The sequence below is a fragment of the Oncorhynchus kisutch genome, linkage group LG19 (assembly GCF_002021735.2).
Source record: "Oncorhynchus kisutch isolate 150728-3 linkage group LG19, Okis_V2, whole genome shotgun sequence".
Taxonomy (NCBI): Eukaryota; Metazoa; Chordata; class Actinopteri; order Salmoniformes; family Salmonidae; genus Oncorhynchus; species Oncorhynchus kisutch.
In genome coordinates this window covers 7,243,351-7,266,557 of record NC_034192.2, presented here as the reverse complement: position 1 = coordinate 7,266,557, position 23,207 = coordinate 7,243,351, and the positions used below count along the sequence as shown (strand labels likewise).

General features: G+C 45.1%; 1 protein-coding gene across 10 annotated transcripts in view; it reads left to right on the top strand.

Moving 5' to 3' along the window:
* Nucleotides 1-23,207, top strand: part of LOC109864558 (myotubularin-related protein 5) — a 73,603-nt gene that overhangs the window by 48,103 nt on the left and 2,293 nt on the right. For 6 of the 10 annotated variants that reach the window (XM_031797373.1, XM_031797372.1, XM_031797370.1 and 3 more), the window contains 30 exons: nucleotides 177-305; nucleotides 416-514; nucleotides 2,806-3,016; nucleotides 3,527-3,639; nucleotides 3,841-3,990; nucleotides 4,289-4,357; nucleotides 4,480-4,638; nucleotides 4,819-5,111; nucleotides 5,372-5,544; nucleotides 5,805-5,878; nucleotides 7,893-8,085; nucleotides 8,181-8,308; nucleotides 8,492-8,667; nucleotides 10,057-10,193; nucleotides 10,407-10,614; nucleotides 11,029-11,225; nucleotides 12,941-13,078; nucleotides 14,670-14,765; nucleotides 15,103-15,177; nucleotides 15,886-16,058; nucleotides 16,188-16,364; nucleotides 16,537-16,638; nucleotides 16,809-16,994; nucleotides 21,180-21,306; nucleotides 21,528-21,658; nucleotides 21,902-22,144; nucleotides 22,252-22,359; nucleotides 22,584-22,789; nucleotides 22,887-22,974; nucleotides 23,039-23,170. In XM_031797373.1, the coding sequence (XP_031653233.1) occupies nucleotides 177-305; nucleotides 416-514; nucleotides 2,806-3,016; nucleotides 3,527-3,639; nucleotides 3,841-3,990; nucleotides 4,289-4,357; nucleotides 4,480-4,638; nucleotides 4,819-5,111; nucleotides 5,372-5,544; nucleotides 5,805-5,878; nucleotides 7,893-8,085; nucleotides 8,181-8,308; nucleotides 8,492-8,667; nucleotides 10,057-10,193; nucleotides 10,407-10,614; nucleotides 11,029-11,225; nucleotides 12,941-13,078; nucleotides 14,670-14,765; nucleotides 15,103-15,177; nucleotides 15,886-16,058; nucleotides 16,188-16,364; nucleotides 16,537-16,638; nucleotides 16,809-16,994; nucleotides 21,180-21,306; nucleotides 21,528-21,658; nucleotides 21,902-22,144; nucleotides 22,252-22,359; nucleotides 22,584-22,789; nucleotides 22,887-22,974; nucleotides 23,039-23,170 (4,491 nt within the window). The remainder of the gene's footprint in view (nucleotides 1-176; nucleotides 306-415; nucleotides 515-2,805; nucleotides 3,017-3,526; nucleotides 3,640-3,840; nucleotides 3,991-4,288; nucleotides 4,358-4,479; nucleotides 4,639-4,818; nucleotides 5,112-5,371; nucleotides 5,545-5,804; nucleotides 5,879-7,892; nucleotides 8,086-8,180; nucleotides 8,309-8,491; nucleotides 8,668-10,056; nucleotides 10,194-10,406; nucleotides 10,615-11,028; nucleotides 11,226-12,940; nucleotides 13,079-14,669; nucleotides 14,766-15,102; nucleotides 15,178-15,885; nucleotides 16,059-16,187; nucleotides 16,365-16,536; nucleotides 16,639-16,808; nucleotides 16,995-21,179; nucleotides 21,307-21,527; nucleotides 21,659-21,901; nucleotides 22,145-22,251; nucleotides 22,360-22,583; nucleotides 22,790-22,886; nucleotides 22,975-23,038; nucleotides 23,171-23,207) is intronic. The other 4 variants (XM_031797371.1, XM_031797380.1, XM_031797379.1 and 1 more) reach the window with 3 other exon arrangements.

The following is a 23,207-nucleotide window of genomic DNA, read 5'->3' as shown; positions in this document are numbered from 1 at the left end:
AAAACATTTTCCTCTAAACAGACCTGCAAACTGTTTTGAGTCTAACACTTAGAAAGGAAGAGTGGATCCCAAGAATCTCTGGCCTGACGAGTGTGTGTGTGTGTGTGTGTGTGTGTGTGTGTGTGTGTGTGTGTGTGTGTGTGTGTGTGTGTGTGTGTGTGTGTGTGTTCCTCCAGGCTGCATTCCTGGGCCAGAGGGCTCTGACTGAGGATGACTTCCTGATGAAGGTTCTGGATGGTATGGCATTCGCTGGGTTCATATCGGAGAGAGGGCCGCCTTACAGACCCACAGACCTGTTCGATGATGTGAGTACCCCCCCCCCCCCCCCCCCCCCCCACACACCTCCCCAATCAGTGGTAAAGATGTGAAGGAAAAAGCATTCTAACTTCCTGTTTGTCTTTTCCTGTGTCTACAGCTGATAGCCAATCAGGTGGAGCGCATTCGCCAGGAGGAGTGCAGCCCGCACAAAGTCATGAACCATATCAAGGAGCTGGCTGAGCAGCTCTTCAAAAACGTATGTTGTGCATAAAAAAAAAAGAAAAACATGTTTATTGATGTAGGATCTTAATTTGATCACCCTTTTGTTGCTTAGAATTTATGCTGATGAGCTTTGATTTGTGTAAAATTCCCTGAAAACTCACACTAACGTGGTTATTTTAACAGTATTGGCCGATTTCACGCCAGCATGGCCCGAGAATATTTTTGGTATCACAGATAGTTAAAAAAAAAACAATCATGATGAAAGTATCCATTTTAGGCCCTTTTTAGACCTATACTGTACATGCCTCCGATAAGACCCTATGATCTGTGAACTGTACGTGATACAGACAACCTCTTGGTGTCATTATATTCTTATAGTGCGTTTTAAAATATGGGGTACATTAATTTACTCAACATTAAAACTACTATTCATATCTCAAAAGTACCCTTTTTGATTTAGTTTATTTTAAGACATTGTTTGGAACTATACTCTTAAAACACAAAGTTTCCAGTGTGGGGTCTCTACTTTTGAAGAAATTATCCATTTTATACATAGCAATTGACATAATGGGTCATTAATCAATCACAGCCTCATGTCGGATTGCACATTCAGCAAATCACCAGCAGAGGGAATTCCCTTTGAATTCATTTTCCCATTCATTGTGTTGGTAGTGCTCATAAAATGTATCATAACTTTAAAAGTAGCAGAGAGCCCACACTGGGAATGTGATGTACTTGTAGGCAATGTTCCCTCTATGCTCTGCGCGTGCACAGCTCCCCCGGGACTGCCACGCAGAAGAAATATCAGCTCGCACAGAGAAGCACGAGATTGAACTTCACTCAACTTTCTAGTTTTCCCCTTTAGTTAACACTATCAACAAGTCAGTCCCATACTTTACACAGACTGGTGCGCCATAACCAATCAGAGCTGCAGTATCCCTGTATGCAAATAGATCATTGCCATATATGGATCTGTGCCATTCCCTTTTAACTGGACTGTGTTTACAGCATGAGTGGTAGTGAGTAGATGCACTTGTTTTGCATGTGTCCAGGTGTGTACATTTGTTTGTATTCTTGGCTATTAAGTGAGTTATTAGCCCAGTTATAGCACATTTCTAGTCAGCAATGGTGGAGTGGTTGCTTCCTGCAAGAGCACAAAATGTGTGCAGTTGTAGACCTCTTTGAAAGCAAGTCAGATAAAGAGGTTTTTTTCTGTTTTAAATGGGCAGTGTAGTGTTTTGAGACGGGCTTGTATAAGCTAAGTAGCCAATAGGCAGAGGGTAGCATAATTTGTCTTATTCTGTGTTATAATGGTATGGGAATAATACATTTTATATCAAACACAACATTTTCAGTCACCTTGTTGTCTGAAGGACAAGTGCATAAACAGGTTAATGGCAATCCCTACATATTTAGATTTTTTTGTCTCATGGAATGTAGCCAATGTTGAATACCACACATTAGCTGCTACTGTAGGCTGAATGATAGAACAGCTATTTCCATGTTAAATTGTTATGGGATGCATTTCCTCCATTGTTTTTGATGGTAGGCCACTCTGGTAGACCTATATTATGATCAAATAGCCACAGTAGCCTTCATGGACACTGTTAACTGTATTTTAAACCAAGTACAGCCTCTGTGTTCACAGTAAACTTGCACTAGAAGTTGCACAGAATTTTCACAGCGTTCAAGTTTGCGCTCAGCAGACCTGAAATTTGTTAAGTGCCTACATTTTTGGGAGGTAACATTGCTTGTAGAGTATATTGTTTAAAACGATGTCTAAAAATCTTGAATAAATTAATGTGTAAAATTGTATTTCAGAAGGTATCATTACTCCATATTTTCAAGAACACTATAAGGAAGTTTAATGACACTAAGAGGTATGTCTGTATCATGTACGGATCATTGGGTCTTACAGGGGAGGCATGTACAGGTCTAAAAAGGGCCTTGAAATGTTCACTTTCAGGATTTTCTCAAAATGGTTTGTGTTACAATGTACGAAGATTATCAACCACCCATCCTCCCAATAAAGTTTCTATGAACAATCTGAGATACCTAAAATATTTTCTGGCCATGCTAACATGCAATTGTCCTATTGCACTTTTCATGTAGCCTACTTTTGGCCAGCTAATAGCCTAACCACCGATCAAGTAACATTATGGACTAAGTGTTCAAATCCTATTGCTGTGACAATATAGGTCAAATTAAGATCCCCCATCTATGTAATGTAGTAACTAAAATAACAGGAGACCACTTACCTCTTTTCTTTGCCCTTTCTCCCCCTACAACTTTATGGTCGCTCACGTTTTATTCTCCCCCCATCAGGAGAACCCGTACCCTGCCGTGGCCATGCATAAGGTGCAGCGGCCAGCTGAGAGCCCTGGTCACAATGACCCCAAGAACTTGGCTATGTTCCCTCTGCTGGACGACGTTACGGTCCAGCTCTTCATCGACCATGCCGCCGCCAAGCTCCAGACCGCCCCGCCCGTGGTCAAGGCCGAGCTCAAAGGCATGGTGCCCTCCGGACCCCCACTGGGTGAGTGTGCCAAGCTGGTGGGAAAGACTGAGTGGAGGGGGTTGCTGGGGATAGTGTGGGCTGGGGGGTGGAGCAGCATAGGCATGAGATGGTGGGATTAAGTAGTGCAGTGAATGAATGGTTGAAAGACTGATGCAGACATTCCTATTGGGTTGTGGGTTAGAAGTTAGCAGAGATGCCAACATGAGATTGTGTCTGATGGATTGGCTTGATGTCTGACGTAAAGAGGCTGATCCAGACACAGACAGGCCTCTAGACAGGCCTCCAGACAGGCCACTGTGTTAGTTAGGACAACCTCTGTGTGACCCATCTCTCAGCATGGGTTTAACTGAGCTGGATTCAGTGTAGCTTCAGTGTAGACTCATGAGTGTGTCGGGTCCACCAGACAGGCCACTGTGTTCAGACCACCTCTGTGTGACACATCTATCTCTGTGTTGGTTTAATTGAGCTGGATTCAGTGTAGACTGATGAGTGTGATGTAATAACCGCTGAGTCGTGGTGTTCCTCCAGGAGACATTGTGGACAGGCATGGTCATGTCCTGGCTAACAGCGCTCGCAGGCTGGAGGTGGTCAGGAACTGCATTACCTACATATTTGACAACAAGATGCTGGAGGCCAAGAAGGTGAGAGACAAGGACACAATAGCATCTCAGTGCTCGGCCATTTTGGAATGATAAAGGTGTTAACAATTTATAGCTAGTTTAGAGGTTTGACCTACATGATAGTCTAGTGATAAAAAAAAAATAACAATTACATTTTTTATTCTTCCATCTCCTAATGTTGTCCTGTGTCTGCTGCCCCCCCCCCCCCCCCCCCCCCCCCAGCTGATGCCAGCGGTACTGCGGGCGCTGAAGGGCCGGGCGGCCAGGGTGTGTCTGACCCAGGAGCTCAACCAGCACGTCCTGCAGAACCGAGCTGTGCTGGACGACCAGCAGTTTGACTACATCGTCCGCATGATGAACTGCACCTTACAGGTACATGCCGAAGCCACAAAAAAATTATCTCTCCTCTTCTACACAAAGTTCTATTGTAGACCGCAGCACACAGTCGGGTTCAGTGCATAGAACGGCTGTATTGAAGGAGTTCCTAAAGAAATAACTAACTCCTTGGGACTTTTTCAAAACAGTACCATGCTACCTATTTTTACATTGCAATGGAGGCCTTTATATTTTCATAAGATCACACACTGAATAATGGAGCCTAATCGGTGGTGTGTTTGCATGGCTGACATTGAGAGAGTATGGTGATGTTGACCTCTATTCTCCTACTCAGGACTGCTCCCACATGGATGAACACGGTATTGCAGCCATCCTCCTTCCCCTGGTCACGGCCTTCTGCAGGGTAAGTCACAAAAAACAAACAATCCTATTCAACACAAAAGAAACAAATCATTGTCCCTTATCATAGCTTTAAAGTGGTCTGTTTCTAAAGCTTCTGTGTGGCCTTGTGTGTTTGTCTGGCAGAAACTAGGTGCGGGCATCACCCAGTTTGCCTACAGCTGTGTGCAGGAGCACATGGTGTGGACTAACATGCAGTTCTGGGAGGCCATGTTCTACAGTGATGTCCAGAACCACATCAGAGCCCTGTATCTGGAGGCAGACGGGGGGGAGCAGTCCATCGCTGTAAGAACGGACCCTACAATTACACAACAAGCAGAACCTTTTTAAGCTAACGCTCCTGTATATTAGTATTAAACACAGCAGTAAAAACACAACCGAGAGGTTTTCCTTGATAATGGTACTTAGTCCTTGGAGTACATCCATACATTGACCCCATCTGACCTTTCCCCTTCCACCTCCCAGTCTCGAGGTCAGCAGGAGTCTGGTCCAGCAGCGGGAGGTCAGGAGCTGCTGGGCGCTCTGGAGCTGGCGTCGGAGCAGAGCAGGCTGTGGCCCACGCTCAGCAAGGAGCAGCAGAGTGAGCGCGTGCAGAAAGAGGAGAGCACGGTGTTCAGCCAGGCCATCCACTACGCCAACCGCATGTCCTACCTGCTGCTGCCCCTGGACACCAGCAAGAACCGCCTGCTCAACAGGTCCGGGATAGGGGATGTGGAGAGTGTTAGCAACAGCTACGTCACCAACAGGTACACCAACAGGTGGGACACACACACACACACACACACAAACAACAACAACGAGGCACACACACACACACACGTGTACACACAGACAGAAAAACATACCCAACAGCTTTCTCACTAACAGACATGTTAAAAACAGCTTATCATACAGTGGGCAGCTTTGTAACATCTTACAGTGGAACCAGCAACAAACGTATGCCTAGGGAAAAGACTTTAACATTGAAGTTCAAGCTCATATTGGTTGTTTCTAAGATGCCTTTGTTGTTATTGTTTAGCATTGCTGGCAGCATGGCGGAGAGCTACGACACAGAGAGCGGCTTTGAGGACGCTGAGAGCTCTGACGTGGCCAACTCTGTGGTGCGATTTATCAACCGCTTCGTAGACAAAGTGTGTAACGAGAGTGGGGTGACCAACGAGCACCTCAAGGCACTACACACCATGATACCAGGTAGGAATCTCCATTTTGTGTTTTTGGTGCTCATGTTGTGAACTTTCCTTGACAGATCAGGGTTGTATTCATTAGGCACTTAATGGAAGAAAAAGGACTGCCGGGGAGGGATTCCCTGAACTTGTCCAATAAGAAATACTTGTTTTAGTTTTGCTACTGTGTTCCGTAATGAATATGACCCAGGTTTTCTCAAGAGTTCAAATTGTGTATTAGGAGAGAGTTTTAATCAGTTTCTCTCTCCCCCTCCTGTTGTTCCACAGACATCGTTCAGATGCACATCGAGACGCTGGATGCAGTCCACAGGGAGAGTAAGCGACTGCCACCGATCCAAAAGGTAACCAATTCCTTATTTTACATTACGCTGGACAAAAGCCACGCAGAGCGCAGGCCAGCCCCGCCCAGGCCAGCCCCGCCCAACCCCCTCTCCACCAATCCTTGCAGCTCAGTGCCACGCCCACGGCAGGTACGTCTGTCCCAGCGACAGCACCATGTGTGACTCACACTAATACGTCTGAGCAATGCATGCTGGGTTGATTTAGTTCCCCTCCTCCTCTCAGTAGCCGGGTCTCTTTCAGTTGGATCTAAATGGTAGAAAATGTTTTGAAACGGAGGAGGTACTACCTGACTTTGCCCAATACGAACAAGAATGTGGATTTTCTGTTTCATTACATTTTCTCCAGTTGGTGCCTATTGAACATGAACCCGGTAGATGACAACAGCCTGAGCAGTGCATGCTGGAGGTTGTAGTTCTCAGTGACCTGGTTGACTACAGCCTGTGTCACTGACTTGTGCCTTCAGACAGAAGGGTGCAGTTTGCTCTGGTTGTTTGGTGGAGTTTTCTGTCAGCAGTTGGAGAGGGATGGTAGCTTAGCATGGTATTATTGGCATGTCTGTTGTGTTAATGGCAACTAAGCAGGGTCCTAGCATATGCATCAACCAAGAGCTCAGGGGTGCCCTGTATCAGATATCAGTCCAATTGGATCTCACCTTTTGTGAGTTTTCTGTGTTTATCCCATCTTATAATAACTCAGAGAGCGCATCACATTTGACCTGATCCCACCTCCCAGAATGCTCTAGATTTTTTTTCTGAGTGAGCGTTCATATCATATGAGTTCCAGTTAAATCCTCTCCCAATGAGCTGGACCCAGGGTATTAGCTGTTGCACAACAGATTATGAAATGGGTTACAAAACGAGTGCCTAAATTAATTTATGAGTTGAGCTGCTCTGTTTGGTGTCGTTGCCCCAGCGTAGGCCTCTCCAGGGTCGCTGGGGAAAGGAAATAATGTCAATGCCCTGAGCCAAATGGTCTATAGGTCTTTAACAGAAACTAGACCTGCCACTCTTCATACTTTGAATACCTCTCTATACATCCAAGAATGCTGTTAGATGATTTTGTGAGAACAATTTGAGAAAATATACAAATGGTTATAAACATGTTACCTCTTTCTAAGGGAAATTGCCATTATATGATACCAGTCTTAAGAGATTTGAATGGTTTCATATCCAACTTTATAAAAATAACCACAAACGTGGCTGTATTTTCCCTTCTGCTTGTTTTACTTGTTGAGCATCAGGGTTGTCTTTGCCAAGATCCCACCAGCCAATTGAGATTTAGGCAAACCGTTTATGTTATGTAACATTAACAAAAATAACAAATTGAGGGCCTCCCGGGTGGCGCCGTGGTTAAGGGCGCCACCCGGCGCCACCCACCAGAGACCCTGGGTTCGCGCCCAGGCTCTGTCGTAACCGGTCGTGACCGGGAGGTCCATGGGGCGACGCATAGCCGGTAGGGATATCCTTGTCTCATCGCACACCGGCCTGCCACTCTAGTGGCAGGCCGGGCGCAGTGCGCGCTAACCAAGGTTGCCAGGTGCACAGTGTTTCCTCCAACACATTGGTGCGGCTGGCTTCCAGGTTGGATGCGCGCTGTGTTAAGAAGCAGTGCGGCTTGGTTGGGTTGTGTATCGGAGGACGCATGACTTTCAACCTTCGTGTCTCCCGAGCCCGTACGGGAGTTGTCGCGATGAGACAAGATAGTAGATACTAAAAACAATTGGATAACACGAAATTGGGGAGATAAAGGGGTAAAATTCAACAAATAAAATAACAAATTGCAATCATATTTTTTGATGTCTCTGTTTTCAACTGTCAATCTGGATTGACGTGTGCCATTTGTTGTGAATTTGCTCTAATTTGGTTTGAAGTATAGAACCACCAATGTAAGGATGGCTTATACATTTGAGTTCTGTCTACTGTCTCTCCCCCTCATCCTTACCTACCATGTCCCGCTACCCTACCATGTCCGCTCCTCTTCTTTCCTTCACTCCTCCCTCTCTCCGTGCTGCAGCCCAAGCTTCTGAGGCCCATTCTTCTGGCGGGGGAGGAGCTGGTGATGGACGGCATGCGGGTGCACCTGATCTCAGATGGCCGGGAGGAGGCCACGGGGGCCTTGGGGGGTCCACCCCTCCTCCCTGCCGAGGGGGCTATCTTCCTCACCACCTACCGCCTCATCTTCAAGGGCACGCCTAACGACCCGCTGGGTAGGAGGGTGTTTAAAACACAAACATGCACACACATGTTAGCAGTAATACACACACACACTTTCTCTCTAACCCTGAGTGTTGTTGCTGTGCAGTGGGTGAGCAGGTGGTGACTCGGTCGTTCCCCATCGCCTCCCTGACTAAGGAGAAGAGGATCTCTGTCAGTCTGTCCATGGACCAGTTTATACAGGAGGGTCTGCAGCTACGTTCCTGCACTTTCCAGGTACACCTCTGCCCTCCGTCCTGCCACCCTCGTATCCATCACCCTACTGCCTAAACACTAGGCTCCTAGGCCTCCCCCCCCCCATTCTGCACCGTAACGCTCTCCATTTAAAATTTGACAGAACACTCATTCATTTGTGTTTTTCTTGACACTCCTCCTAATATCGCCCTCCTCCTCCTGTAGCTGCTGAAGATAGCGTTTGATGAGGAGGTGGCGTCGGACCTGGCCGAGGTGTTCCGGAAGCACATGCACAAGCTCCGCTACCCACAGCACGTCCAGGGAACCTTCGCCTTCACCGTGGGCCAGAGTGGCAAGACGTTGGTCGAACACAAGACCAAGGACAAGAACCAGTCAATAAAGTAAGACGAGACCAATAGAACACACACACACACACACACACACGTCAACCACAAGAACCAAAAACAACACTACAAGGAAACAGGAAGAGCATACATATGCCAAACACATTTCAACACACATCAGCGTTGTATAAAACGTCAGTACCGTTCCAGTTTTATCGTCAGTCAGCAGATTATTGGTAATGAGAGAGTGTAAATCTGTAAGACGTTTCACACCTCTCACATCCTCCAGGTCAAGTACAGAAAATCCAATTAAAAAGCGCTTATTCACTAAAGGATGTGGGTCACAAATGACACCCCTGCACTGTAATGTGAGCTGAATATCAGGCCTGCCCCAAGCAGCATCCTCTGGAGATATAGTAGCCTACATTATTGCCCTACATTTCATAGCCGTCCTGACAGTTTAGAATCTATCCAAAACGTGGGCGTTTTTATCTGACGGTCTCTGATTTAAAGTCAGTGTTTGGTGTGATGTATTAATTAAACCGGATTCATAGACCTTCTGCTTGCGAGTGTAAGTGCTTCAGTGAGTGTGAACCCTTGTTCTTGTGTAACCACAAATGGTCCATATAGCATGCAGACTGTTTAGTTATGCTGGCTGCACACGGACTTATTCCAGGCAGGGTCAGTACAGAGGAATGCAGCTTCACATCCTACACTCTATTCTGTCCACTGTTACTGCCAGTAGACCCCCAGAGTTCCCTTTTGCTTTATCATCCCCCTCTCTCTCTCTCTCCCCCGTCACTCATTTTTTCCCCTTCTCATCTGGGGAATGAAAAGAGCACAAGCTCTCACAGAGAGCTGGTTTCTATCTGTTGAGTAAAGCAGCAGTGGAAACATTGACGGCTTCTCCGTGTTTGTCCCTGGTGTTTCCATCTCCTCCCCGACTCGTCACACCACTAAAAGACTCCCTTCATTCACTGATATTAACCTCACGACAATGCGGGCCCAACCCCCCTGCAGCAGTGAGCAAGCTCAACTAGCACTCTTTTAATGCATTCATTAGCTTTAATTCTGCATACAGACTACCGTCGAGTCTGCATTAGGGATGTGCCTTGGATTTAATGGGCTGGTTAATTAAACTTCTAAGTACCTAGTCAGTGCATTTGTAAGTTTTACATTTCTAACCAGGGTTGTATTCACTTGACATGAAATGGAAGCAAACAGGCCAAAACTGGGAGGTGTGATCTAAACTTGTTCAATAAGAAACTCTTGTTTTCATTTTCTGTTGCAAAGTGTTTTGCTATGGTGTGCCCAAATGAATGTGACCCAGGAAGTAGGAGTCATAAAGTTTAGCTTTAACTGAAGTTAACTGTTTTGAACTCTTATACATCTCTCTCTTCCCTCTCTACTCATCTTCTTCCCTTTTCTCCCTCCACCCTTACAAAGAACACTTTCCAAAAACTTGGTGAAGAGCGCCAAGAGGACGATCGGTCGACAGTATGTGACCCGGAAGAAGTACTCACCTCCCACCTGGGAGAACAGGAGCAGCCTGCAGTCAGAGCTGGACGAGGATGAACTCTCTGGTAGGACATGGTGTTGTAGCAACGTCAAGGTTTAGGGCGTCATTTTGACTTAAGATCCACACACTCCCATTGACATAAATACATGTTTTATGTAAAAGTCTTGAGTTGCTGTTTAACTTTCAGCAATTAAAATGTTGAATGTTCTTTATAGTGTTTGACCTGATGTAGTAGAGCAGTGTACACTGTCTCTGACTGTCTGTGTGTCTGCTACAGTCTCAGAGGAGTTGGACCAGGGCTCCCTCACCCTCTCTTCCACCATCCGCTCCTCGGACAGACAGACCATGAGCAACGTGGTGGAGCGCGCCTGTTGCCGTGACTACCAGCGGCTAGGACTGGGCACGCTCAGTAACAGCCTGACGCGCTCCAAGAACGAGCCCTTCCGCATCTCCACCGTCAACCGCATGTACACCGTCTGCAGGAGGTAAGTTCACGGTCCAGAACATGTTTTTACGACGGGTTCACCGTCAAATCTCACGTGTGACTCCCAAAATACACGTCCCTTCGATACTCTTCGTTTATAGGGAATCTCAATTGCATGTGGTAGGTTTATGGTCAAATGGACCATGTATGGACCATGTTTCAAGTAACTTCCTGAGTTTAGTCTCCAAGTTTTGGAGTCTGGTTGAATGTACACGTTTGATCTTGACATTTATATAGATCAACATTGTCGTTTTACTTTGATGCAACTTGATATGCAGAGTGGGCCTATGAACAAATTTTATTTAAACACATGACATTATCTTGTGGTCATGACATTCTGAGGTGACATGAACAGAATGTCATCTCGATCCTGACTCCCTCTGCTCTCTCTATCTGTGTGTGTGTGTGTTACCAGTTACCCCGGCCTGTTGATCGTGCCCCAGAGCATCCCAGACTCCACCATCCAGCGCATCTCCCGCTGTTACAGACAGAACCGTTTCCCTGTGGTGTGCTGGAGGAACTCTCGTACCAAGGCTGTGCTGCTGCGCTCTGCAGGCCTCCATGCTAAGGGAGTGGTGGGCTTCTTCAAGTCCCCCAATGCCACCAGCGCCGGTACGACACACACTAAAAATGAGTTAGATGGTGTCTTTAAGGGAATGACTGGGGATGTTGGGCTTTGTTTAGAAGTAATAAAACACGCCAAACCACTCCAAAGCCAGCTACAGTTGAAGTCGGAAGTTTACATACATTTAGGTTGGAGTTAATTAAACTTGTTTTTCAACCACTCCACAAATTTCTTGTTAACAAACTATAGTTTTGGCAAGTCTGTTAGGAAATGTACTTTATACATGACACAAGTAAAAAAATAAAAAATGTATACAATTGTTTTACAGATATTTAACTTATAATTCACAGTATCACAATTCCAGTGGGTCAGAAGTTAACAGCTTGGAAAATTCCAGAACATGATTTCATGGCTTTTGAAGCTTCTGATAGGCTAAATGACATCATTTGAGTCAATTGGAGGTGTACCTGTGGATGTATTTCAAGGCCTACCTTCAAACTCAGTGCCTCTTTGTTTGACGACATGGGAAAATCAAAAGAAATCAGCTAAGACCTCAGAAAAATAATTGTAGACCTCCAAGTCTGGTTCATCCTTGGGAGCAATTTCCAAACGCCTGAAGGTACCACATTCATCTGTACAAACAATAGTACGCAAGTATAAACACCATGGGACCACACAGCCGTCATACCGCTCAGGAAGGAGATGCGTTCTGTCTCCTAGAGATGAACGTACTTTGGTGCGAAAAGTGCAAATCAATCCCAGAACAGCAGCAAAGGACCTTGTGAAGATGCTGGAGGAAACCGGTATATATCCACAGTAATACGCTATATTGACGTAACCTGAAAGGCCGCTCGGCAAGGAAGAAGCCACTGCTCCAAAACCACCATAAAAAGACAGATTACGGTATGGCACATGGGGACAAAGATTGTACTTTTTGGAGAAATGTCTTTGGTCTGATGAAACAAAAATAGAACTGTTTGGCCATAATGATCATCGTTATGTTTGGAAGAAAAAAGGGGAGGCTTGCAAACCGAAGAACCTCATCCCAACCGTGAAGCACAGGGTTGGCAGTTGTTGGGGTGCTTTGTTGCAGGAGGGACTGGTGCACTTCACAAAATAGATGGCATCATGAGGGCGGAAAATGATGTGGATATATTGAAGCAACATCTCAAGACATCAGTTAAAGTTAAAGCTTGGTCGCAAATGGATCTTCCAAATGGACAATGACCCCAAGCATACTTCCAAAGTTGTGGCAAAATGGCTTAAGAACCTTGACGTCAAGGTATTGGAATGGCCATCACAAAGCCCTGACCTCAATCCTATAGAAAATTTGTGGGCAGAACTGAAAAAGCATGTGCGAGCAAGGAGGCTTACAAACCTTACAAGCTGAAATAAATCATTCTCTCTACTATTATTCTGACATTTCACATTCTTAAAATAGTGGTGATCCTAACTGACCTAAGACAGGGAATTTTTTACATGGATTAAACGTCAGGAATTGTGAAACTGAGTTTAAATGTATTTGGCTAAGGTGTATGTAAACTTCTGACTTCAACTGTATATCAGTAGCAATTTAATGTGGTAGTATAAGTCTCAACTCATCGGAAACAATGAGCAAATAGACAAACACTTTAGATGCATTGAAATGCACAGCTCATGTCCCTTATAGCTTGAGCAGCATTTTTTAGTCTTCAGCATTTTATACCCAGCCAGTGGTTTATACCCAAACCAGTGGTGATGGACAGTTGTGACCCTTCCCCAGGCCCCTCCCAGGCTGACTCAACCAGCCTGGAGCAGGAGAAGTACATGCAGGCGATCATCAGCTCCATGCCCTCCTACTGTGAGCCCAGTGGCAGGAACACGCTCGGCGGCTTCACCTCCACTCACATGAGCACCTCCGGTAGGACACACACATACACATCAGGGTTTCCGTTAGCCAGTAATAGCCGGCTTTTGTCCCCAAAAAATGTACGAGAAGACGATAAATTGGCACCAGACAGTTGTCCCACAAAAAATAGCATAATCCCATTTCAAAATAATGCTATTTAGCCTATTCGTTGCTGGAAATACCAGTCAATGGAAATACATTTGACCAGTCATGCTTATTGGTCTATAGGTTAATTTGAATAATTTCATGGAATTAAATTGACATGTGTTTATTTTCTTTAGTCGTTATGTTTCTTATTTATCACACACACATACAGATACAGAGCTTTTCTTTGTTGGAATGTGTTAAACAGAGCCAGAGCTTTTATAAGCACACAATTTTAAATGCAATTACGTGTTAACTGTTTTGATAACCAGCATTAAAGTGCTACTATTTTTATTTCAAGTGCTTAGGCAACTGAAGGCATGATTCAGTAGGTCACACACCACTTTAGAATGTGAGCTGGAGATGGTATTCTGAAAACATACACTTAATTGAGTGGAACTTTAATGTTTAATTTCATATTATGAGGCATGTCTTACCTTGCTTCAATGTAGCTGAGCCAAAATCTGTTCCTGTAAACGTGGAGGCATTTCTTTTATAAAGACTTCCCAATGCCAATGAAACAAGTAGCCTCATTTTCTATTGGTTTTCTTTCATTGTCCAGTAACCAAAAACACAATCCTAATCATATTAGCAATCCATGCTAGTCGTTGCATCTTTAGATCTCCCATCTTTCTACGTTTCTAATGGATATTTTTGTGTTTTCCCGCTAATTGCATTATGTAACTAACATTAGCGTGTAGCCTATAACTGCCGTGTGCGCATTGCTGCTCTTATAATGTCAATAATCGTTTATCAACATTTTAAGCTAAACATTCTGATCTGTGCATGAGCCTCACTGCTTTTAATTTTGATGTACTGGTTGGATGAATTTGGGATCTATCGTCCCACAATTGTCCCAGTCTGTTTGGAATAGGCCATTTCTTTCTCGCACAGAACGACAAGCTGACAAATAGAATAGGTAAAATGTTCTACAATGGCGAACAGTAGATTGAGATAGGCTAGTGATTTTCTTGTTCCTTGTTTGTCTTGTTAGCTCAGGAAAAGTGAATGTGGACTGTTATTCTAACATCAAGTGCACTTCGGATTTTCGGAAGGACACGAGCCATTGCATCCTCGAGTTGCATGTTCTGTTAAGTGCCTTATCATAATCAAAATTATATAGGTCTGGTACATTTCTCAAATGTTTGTTGAATTATGCTGTCGATCAAATGTCCAGCGCCACATTTTCCTAAAGGAAACCCTGAAACACATACACTCTCTCATAAGCCAGAGTTTGACTCTTAGCTTGTTTTTAAAATTTATTTTACCTTTATTTAACCTGGCAAGTCAGTTAAGAACAAATTTTCAATGACGGCCTGGGAACAGGGGGTTAACTGCATGTTCAGGGGCAGAACGACAGATTTGTACCTGGTCAGCTCGGGGGTTTGAACTTGCAACCTTCCGGTTACTAGTCCAACGCTCTAACCACTAGGCTACCCTGCCTTGTGTCTATCTCCAGACTCGTCAGATAAGCTGAGGCAGCCTAAGATCGGAGCTCTGATGAAACAGGTGATGGGAGGCAAGGAGGACGTACCTGGAACCTTCAGCCGCGGAGGTGAGATTGTGGTTTTTTACAGTGTTTGTATGTGGTTGTGTTACTTGCATCAATTAGTTAATTGACACCTCCTTTGCAAGGAATTTTTAGGTTTGGTTTGTGATTGTATTGTGGCTTGCCCTACAATTACATGCCAAGGAACAGTCACTGGAACGAATTGACATGCGAGTGTGTTTTAACCCAAAGAGGAATGGTGGTTATGTTACCTGAATAATAACTCCTCTCCATAGCTTATCCATATTTGGGCATGTATGTATGTATAGCTATGTGAAACCATCTCTCCCTATGGTCTATGGTGTTGGTTAACGGGCATCATCTCTGTGTCATTTGACCTCAGCTCTGGGTCAAAGGGCGAGGGTCATCTCCCTCTCTCAGCCCAGAGTTTCAGGCAAGGTCAGAAACCCCCCTGGAGGTACAGTATGCACCGACCCCTAGCTCCCCAATCTAACCAATCAGGCCTCTTAACAGTGACGTCTGTCTGCGTTGGCTGGTGCCCCCGCCTGTCGGTCCCTCTTTCCCTGTGATGTCCTTGTGTGTGTCTCTCTCTCGCTCTCTCAGGACTAACCTTTTGTTGTCCAATCTCTTTGTTGGCGAGATTCTCTTCTTCTTTCTAGGCATCTGTTTGCATGCTTTTCTAGTGGGCCGTCGACTCTACACACACTGCTGCAGATCGTCCTGTTTGTCCATGTTTCTGTTCTGTGTTTGATTACTACTGTGTGCTGTGAGTGGTCTGATGACTCGTGTTTTTCCAGTGTTGTTAGGTTTGGAGCATCATTTTCACATATAGCCTATTTAGCTAAATAGATGAATCTTACTATAGTAGTTAAAATATAAATAATTGATCAGCATGGCTTTCAGTTAGTCTAGTGGTATAAAGTACAATGACTGTATGTGTCACTGCATAAATGGCTTGTGTGTGTTGATAATGTCAAACTTGGAGGGAGGATAGGAGAATGCACACTGTATGTATGTGATAACCCCCTCTAAAACCTCTACACGTATGTGTCTGATAACCCCCTCTAAAACCTCTACACGTATGTGTCTGATAACCCCCTCTAAAACCTCTACACGTATGTGTCTGATAACCCCCTCTAAAACCTCTACCGTGTGTGTGCTCCAGGGAAGTGGGGCAGTATCCGGGGTAGTGGGCGTCTGAGTGCCTACAACCCAGAAGTGGGGAACAGGCTGTCCAGTAAGGAGTCTCCCCAGCCCAACGGGGGCCCCAGCGAGGCTCTGTTCCTCAGACAGCAGAGGGCCTACCTCTACATCATCGGAGACAAGACACAGCTCAAGGTAACTGCCAATACACAATACTACACTGGACTGTCTACTGATTTGAATATTGATAAAGACTCAATATCTCGCAAGTCTTTGGAGGTGTTGGTCATTGAACCTTGACCCCTGTTTGTCCCATATCATCAGGGTGGTAAGCAGGACTCGTTCCAGCAGTGGGAGGTGGTGCCCATCGAGGTGTGTGACGTGCGTCAGGTGAAGAACAGCTTTAAGAAGCTGATCAAGGCCTGTGTTCCCAGCTCAGCCACCTCTGAACCCAGCATGACCTTCCACCGCTGCCTGGAAGAGTCCGAATGGATGTGCCTGGTAATGCTCTCATTCATAGAGTATGTGTGTGTTAGCATGTGCAACTGTAAAAGTGTATGTATTGTGCAAGAGGGAGACCTATGGATGCATTTTGTTTTTGTATCCTGACTGCATAAGTTCATGTGTGTATGATTTTAAGTGGTTTTGTCATGACGTGTGTGTGTGTGTCCAGCTCCACAGAGTTCTGCAGGTGTCTGTCCTGGTGGTAGAGTTGTTAGACACGGGCTCGTCAGTCATGGTCAGCCTGGAGGATGGCTGGGACGTCACTACTCAGGTACAACACACGTGCTCCCTAAACGTACTGCTTACACACACCTCTCACAGCTAATGTAGGTCTCAGCCCTGTCTCTGCCTGTGCTAACGGTCTGTCTCCTCACTCCGCTGTTTAGGTGACCTATAAATTACAGTCATCCTGTCTGACTATCGCACCGATTCTGTCTCTAGGTGGTGTCTCTGGTCCAGCTTCTGTCAGACCCGTACTACCGGACCTTCGATGGCTTCCGCCTGCTGGTGGAGAAGGAGTGGCTGTCGTTTGGCCACAGGTTCAGTCATCGCGGCGCCCAGACCCTGGCCAGCCAGAGCAGCGGCTTCACTCCTGTATTCCTGCAGTTTCTCGACTGCGTGCACCAGGTATGTACGTGTGAGGGTGGGTTTTATGATGCAGGTGTGACAGTAAAGTGTGTGTGTGTGTTTGTCTAACTGGGTGTTTACATGTCAGCTACTTTACCCAGATAATCTGGATTCTGCTATTTATCTGTATAGGCGTGTGTCTGAGTAAACGTGCGTGTGTTTACCTGAGTGTGACAGTGCATTTCTTCTTTTTTTTCCCGGCCAGTGACGTGGACTCGTATGATGATGATACTTGTATGATGCATTTCTAGCAGAGGGTTTCAATAGTCCTGTCTGTATTAATGATCCCAGCTTCACACTGGCGTGCTCTATTTAACCCCCTGTTACTGTCAGTAGTGTTATTATTACACATACAGGGACATACATTGTGTACAAACATTAGGAACACCTTCCTAATATTGAGTTGCTCGCCCTTTTGCCCTCAGAACAGCCTCAATTTAACAGGTGACACCAATAAGGGATCGTAGCTTTCACCTGGTCAGTCATGGACAGAGCAGGTGTTGTTAATATTTTGTACACTCAAACACTTAAATTAGGTGAAATATATATATATTTTTTTTCGTTTTTCATGCGCCTCAAAAGGCACCTAATTGGTGAAATATACCTTTATTTAACTAGGCAAGTCAGTTAAGAACAAATTCTTATTTTCAATGATGGCCTAGGAACAGTGGGTTAATTGCCTGTTCAGGGGCAGAACGACAGATTTGTCAGCTCGGGGGTTTGAACTTGCAACCTTCCGGTTACTAGTCCAACGCTCTAACCACTAGGCTACCCTGTCGCCCCAAATGACCCGTATCTCACTAGGATCCTTTGTCTCTCTCTGCCTAGACTGTCTTTAAATAGTCTTCTTCATGTAAACTATGTTACAAAGCTCAGCCAAGAACTATTAACCTTGGTCAAATATTTCCTGAATGTAATCAGATGAGTACGCTATGTCCAACCATCCTGTTATATGGATGTGCTAGAACAGATTATTTAAAGGTTTTAACATGTCTTCCTCCTTTCCCATTCATCCAAACATTTGTTTGAGAGAGTGCAGAGTCTGCTGACTCTGTGGCCCTTTCTCATTTGGGTGAAAGTCTGTCCTAAGTGGTCCAGGAGCGTGTCAATTTTGAAGGGTAGGCAAATGGAAGAATTTCCTCCCCTCCTCGAAAGCCACCTTTCATCGAGGATAGTCATCCAGTGCTTTCGGAAAGTATTCAGACCCCTTCACCTTTTCCGCATTTTGTTACATTAGACTAAAATTGTCCCAAAATTATTTAATTTCTTAAACATCCTCATCAATCTACACACAATACCTTAAGATTACAAAGTGAAAACAGGTCTTTAGAAATGTTTTACTTGGCTCATCGCGCCCTAGGGACTCCTTGTGGCGGGCCGGACTCATAGGACTTCATGTTACACAATACATGCATATTCTGTTTGATAAAGTTCATATTTATATAAAAAAAATTGGTGCGTTAGATTCACCAGTTCCAAAAACATCAAGTGATTTTGCATAGCCACATCATTCAACAGAAATACTCATCATAAATGTAGATGATAATATAGTTATACACATGGAATTCTCTCCTTAATGCAACTGCTGTGTCAGATTTCAAAAAAACTTTACGGAAAAAGAAATGCATGCAATAATCTGAGACGGCGCTCAATTTAAAAACACCACAGCTGCAAAGATGGCGTCAACATAAACAAGAAATGACATGATAAATATTCCCTTACCTTTTGATGATCTACATCAGAAAGCACTCCAGGAATCCCAGGTCCACAATAAATGTCTGTTATTTATGTCCAAATACCTTCTTTTGTTAGAGCGTTTGGTATACAAATCCAAACGCTAATTCTGGTCAGCGTTATATCGGACAAAAACTTCAAAAAGTGATATTACCGGTCGAAGAAACATTTCAAACTATGTACAGAATTAATCATTAGGATGTTTTTAACATATAGCTTCAATAAAGTTCCAACCGGATTATTCTTTCTTCTCTTCGTGAACAATGGAACGCAAGTGACTACCATGAGGAAAAAGTGGGATCACAAAATGGCTGCTTGATGGACGGCTGATATATTCTGCTCTCATTCACTCCCACAACAACATAGAAGCCTCATTATAATTTCCATTGATGGTTGACATCTAGTGGAACCCCTAGACAGTGCAACATCATTCATATCTCAAGGGGATTTCATTAGGGACTCTGACTACATACAAGCTCAGATTTCTGACTTCCTGTTTTGATTTCAACTCAGGATTTTGCCTGCCAATATGAGTTCTGTTATACTCAGACATCATTCAAACAGTTTTAGAAACTTCAGAGTGTTTTCTATCCAATACTAATAATAATAATATGCAACTATGACTGAGGAGCAGGCTGTTTGATATGGGCACCTTTTCATCCAAGCTACTCAATACTGCCCCTGCAGCCATAAAAAGTTAAGGAGCACGGTTAGCCAGGTTTCAGAGAACGCATGACTCCACCATCGCCTCTCCTGAGCCTATTGGGGAGTTGCAGTGATGAGACGAGATCAAATTTGGGGAGAAAGAGGGGGGCAAAAAATATGACTTGATTTGAGTCCACCTGTGGTAAATTCAATTGATTGGACATGATTTGGAAAGGCACACACCTGTCTATATAAGGTCCCACAGTTAACAGTGCGTGTCAGAGCAAAAACCAAGCCATGAGTTCAAAAGAATTGTCCGTAGAGTTCTGAGACAGGATTGTGTCGAGGCACAGATCTGGGGTAACAAAAAATGTCTGCAGCATTGAAGGACCCCAAGAACACAGTGGCCTCCGTCATTCTTAAATGGAAGAAGTTTGAGCTTGCCGCTTGGAGCTTAGAGCTTGCCGCCCGGCCAAACTGAGCAATCGGGGGAGAAGGGCCTTGGTCAGGGAGGTGACCAAGAACCCAATAGTCACTCTGACAGAGTGACTAAATGGACAACCATTTCTGCAGCACTCCACCAAGCAGGCCTTTATGGTAGAGTGGCCAGATGGAAGCCACTCCTTAGTAAAAGGCACATGACAGCCATCTTGGAGTTTGCCAAAAGGCATCTAAAGACTCTCAGACCATGAGAAACAAGATTCTCTGGTCTGATGAAACCAAGATGGAACTCTTTTTGGAGGAAACCTCGCACCATCCCTATGGTGAAGCATGGTGGTGGCAGATGGTTTTTAGTGGCAGGGACTGTGAGACTAGTTAGGATAGAGGGAAAGATGAACGGAGCATAGTACAGAGATCCTTGACGAAAACCTGCTCTAGAGCACTCAGGACCTCAGACTGGGGTGAAGGTTCACCTTCCAACAGGACAACAACCCAAAGCTCACAGCCAAGACACGCAGGAGTGGCTTTGGGACAAGTTTCTGAATGTCCTTGAGTCGCCCAGGCAGAGCCCAGACTTGAACCCGATCGAACATCTCTGGAGATACCTGAAAATAGATGTGCAGCGAAGCTCCCCATCCAACCTGACAGAGCTTGAGAAGATCAGCAGTGAAGAACGGGAGAAACTTCCCAAATACAGGTGTGCCAAGCTTGTAGCATCATAGTCAAGAAGACTCGAGGCTGTAATCGCTGCCAAAGGTGCTTCAATGAAGTAAAGGGTCTGAATACTTGTTTAATGTGGTATTTCAGTTTAAAATGTGTAATACTTTTGCAAAAATGTCTAAACAGTTTTTACTTCATCATTAAGGGGTATAGTGGGTAGATTGAGAAAAAACAATTTAATACATTTTAGAATAAGGCTGTAACGTAACAAAAAGTTAAGGGGTATGAATACTTTCCAAATGTACTGTATCTATCCTATCGGAGTTCTTCGCGGAAGAGTTTTGAAATCTGCCACACCCCATTTGAATCAGCTTTTGTTTTTTCGTAGGAGAAAAGCATATACACGTTTAAAAACAATATGCTACTTTTATCTATAAAATGTCTTGCACAACTAGCTACATTTTGTTTTATCACGTCATTTATCACATTCGCCTATTGACGCGGGAGAGGAGAGTCTAAGCTCGTTTTCCTTCTCCTCGCCGCCTCTCCTCGATTACCTTTGAACTTTTTCTAAAGGAGGTGAAAGAGGACACAGGAGTTGAGCAAATCCAGTTGAGAAAAGGCCTGTGAATGTTTGACGATCAGGAAGCAGTAAACAGAGGAAGGGCAACTGACGTGTTACCTTAAATCCTGTCCCCCCTGCAGATCCACCTGCAGTTCCCCATGGAGTTTGAGTTCAGTCAGTACTACCTGAAGTTCCTGGCCTACCACTACGTGTCCAACCGCTTCAGAACCTTCCTGCTCGACTCGGACTACGAACGTATTGAGCTCGGTGAGCCTTTTCTCCGTTCTACAGATAAGGGCTCGAGTTTTCCCCTTATCAGATGGCCTTTCTCTAGATTTAGGTTACATGGTTAGGAGAAACTCCAGACCCCATAGATACTATCTGAATAGGTTATTTCGGTTATTAGGTACACTTTTGGGTGTTTAAGTGTAACTTGTATGCCAGTTGAGTGTGATCAGTGAGTTGATGAACCTTCCGTCTGTGTTAAGGGGTTCTGTACGAGGAGAAGGGGGAGAGGAAGAACCCGCAGGTGTGTAAGTCAGTGTGGGATTACATCGACCGGCTCAACAAGAAAACGCCTATCTTCTTCAACTACATGTTCTCACCAGAGGATGAGGAGGTGAGTGAGCCTGGAACTCTACTTGGTTGCGTTAGACTGCCCCCTGGTGGGGAAGTTTACTGAAAATTCAAGTGGATTTGATCCATTTTCTAATCAAGTGGAGGTTTAGTTTTACGGTCTTAGACTTAAGATGTACTAGATGATCTTGTAGTTATTACATGCACGTTTTGTGGTAACAAAAATAAATCCATGTGGTCATTTACGAGCTAAATCCCTCTGTTTTTACTATTTTCTTTTCCCCAGGTGTTGCGGCCGTACAGCTTTATCTCCAACCTGAAGGTGTGGGACTTCTACACAGAGGAGACTCTGTCTGAGGGCCCGTCTTACGACTGGGAGCTGGTGCAGAGGGGCCGGCAGGAGAGGCTGGCTGAGGAGGTACCTGACAAACCAGACACCACCACCCCCAAGTCCCAGCGATGCATCGTCTGGCCCTGCTACGACAGCCGCAGCAGAGTGGTACCCGACGCCATCACCAAACTGCTGCAGGTTAGTGGCGATTACTTACACATTACGTACCATCAGTATACTGCAGTAGTCCCTGTATAACCCTAACTTGTTGTATAAATTCTTATATACGAATCTGACTGTCCTAGGACCTGCAGAGTCTGGAGGCAGAGTTGGGGCTGCCACCAGAGAAATGGAAGGACACCTGGGACAAGATCAAGGCTAACCAACGGGCCGAGGCCAAGCTGGAGAACAGGGTGAGAAACGCTTGACAACCAGAAGCTAACCTAGGGTTTCACTGGCTATTAGGATGCCATCCTTCTAACAAACTTACTTAGACTTTTTGAAGATTATTTGAAAATAACTTATTGTAGATTTATAGTAATGTGTTCTACTGACCTCTTTTGGCAACTATGTGTTTTATTGAATATATTAGCCCCCTGTGTTTTCTTGCTCATCCTCCGTTCTCTCGCTCTTTCAGCCGTCTTTCAACAACTCCTTGCTGATGTCGTCCAATCTGAGTCACCAGCGGCGGTCTCAGGGGGTGTACCTTCCGGAGAGTGGAGTGGGCTCCTCCATTAACCTGGCCATGGACCGTGAGACCAGCACCACCTCCACCCCTGTGGCTGGGCGCCCCAGCACCAGCACCCTATACAGCCAGTTCCAGAGCACGGAGAGTGAGAACAGGTCTGTACCCCCACCCTTATCGCTGCCCCAGCAACACATTACCCCTCAGTGTGTTACGAAAGTGGCTGACTGGGTTCCTTCTACCTTTGACTCCCAGGAGTTTTGAGGGCATCCTGTTTAAGAAAGGTGCGTTGCTGAAGCCATGGAAACCCCGCTGGTTTGTGCTGGACAAGACCAAACATCAGGTAAGAGGAAGGAGGTGGACTGATGATGGACTGATGGTGATGATAATGATTTCTCTCTGTCTAGCTGAGATACTATGAGACCAGGCAGGACAAGGAGTGTAAGGGGGTGATTGAGCTGGCGGAGGTGGAGTCCGTCATTCCAGGCACGCCCACCATGGGAGCGCCCAAAAACATAGAGGAGAAAGCCTTCTTCGATGTGAGTTACCAGAGCCCTCAGTGTGATGTTTTTTATG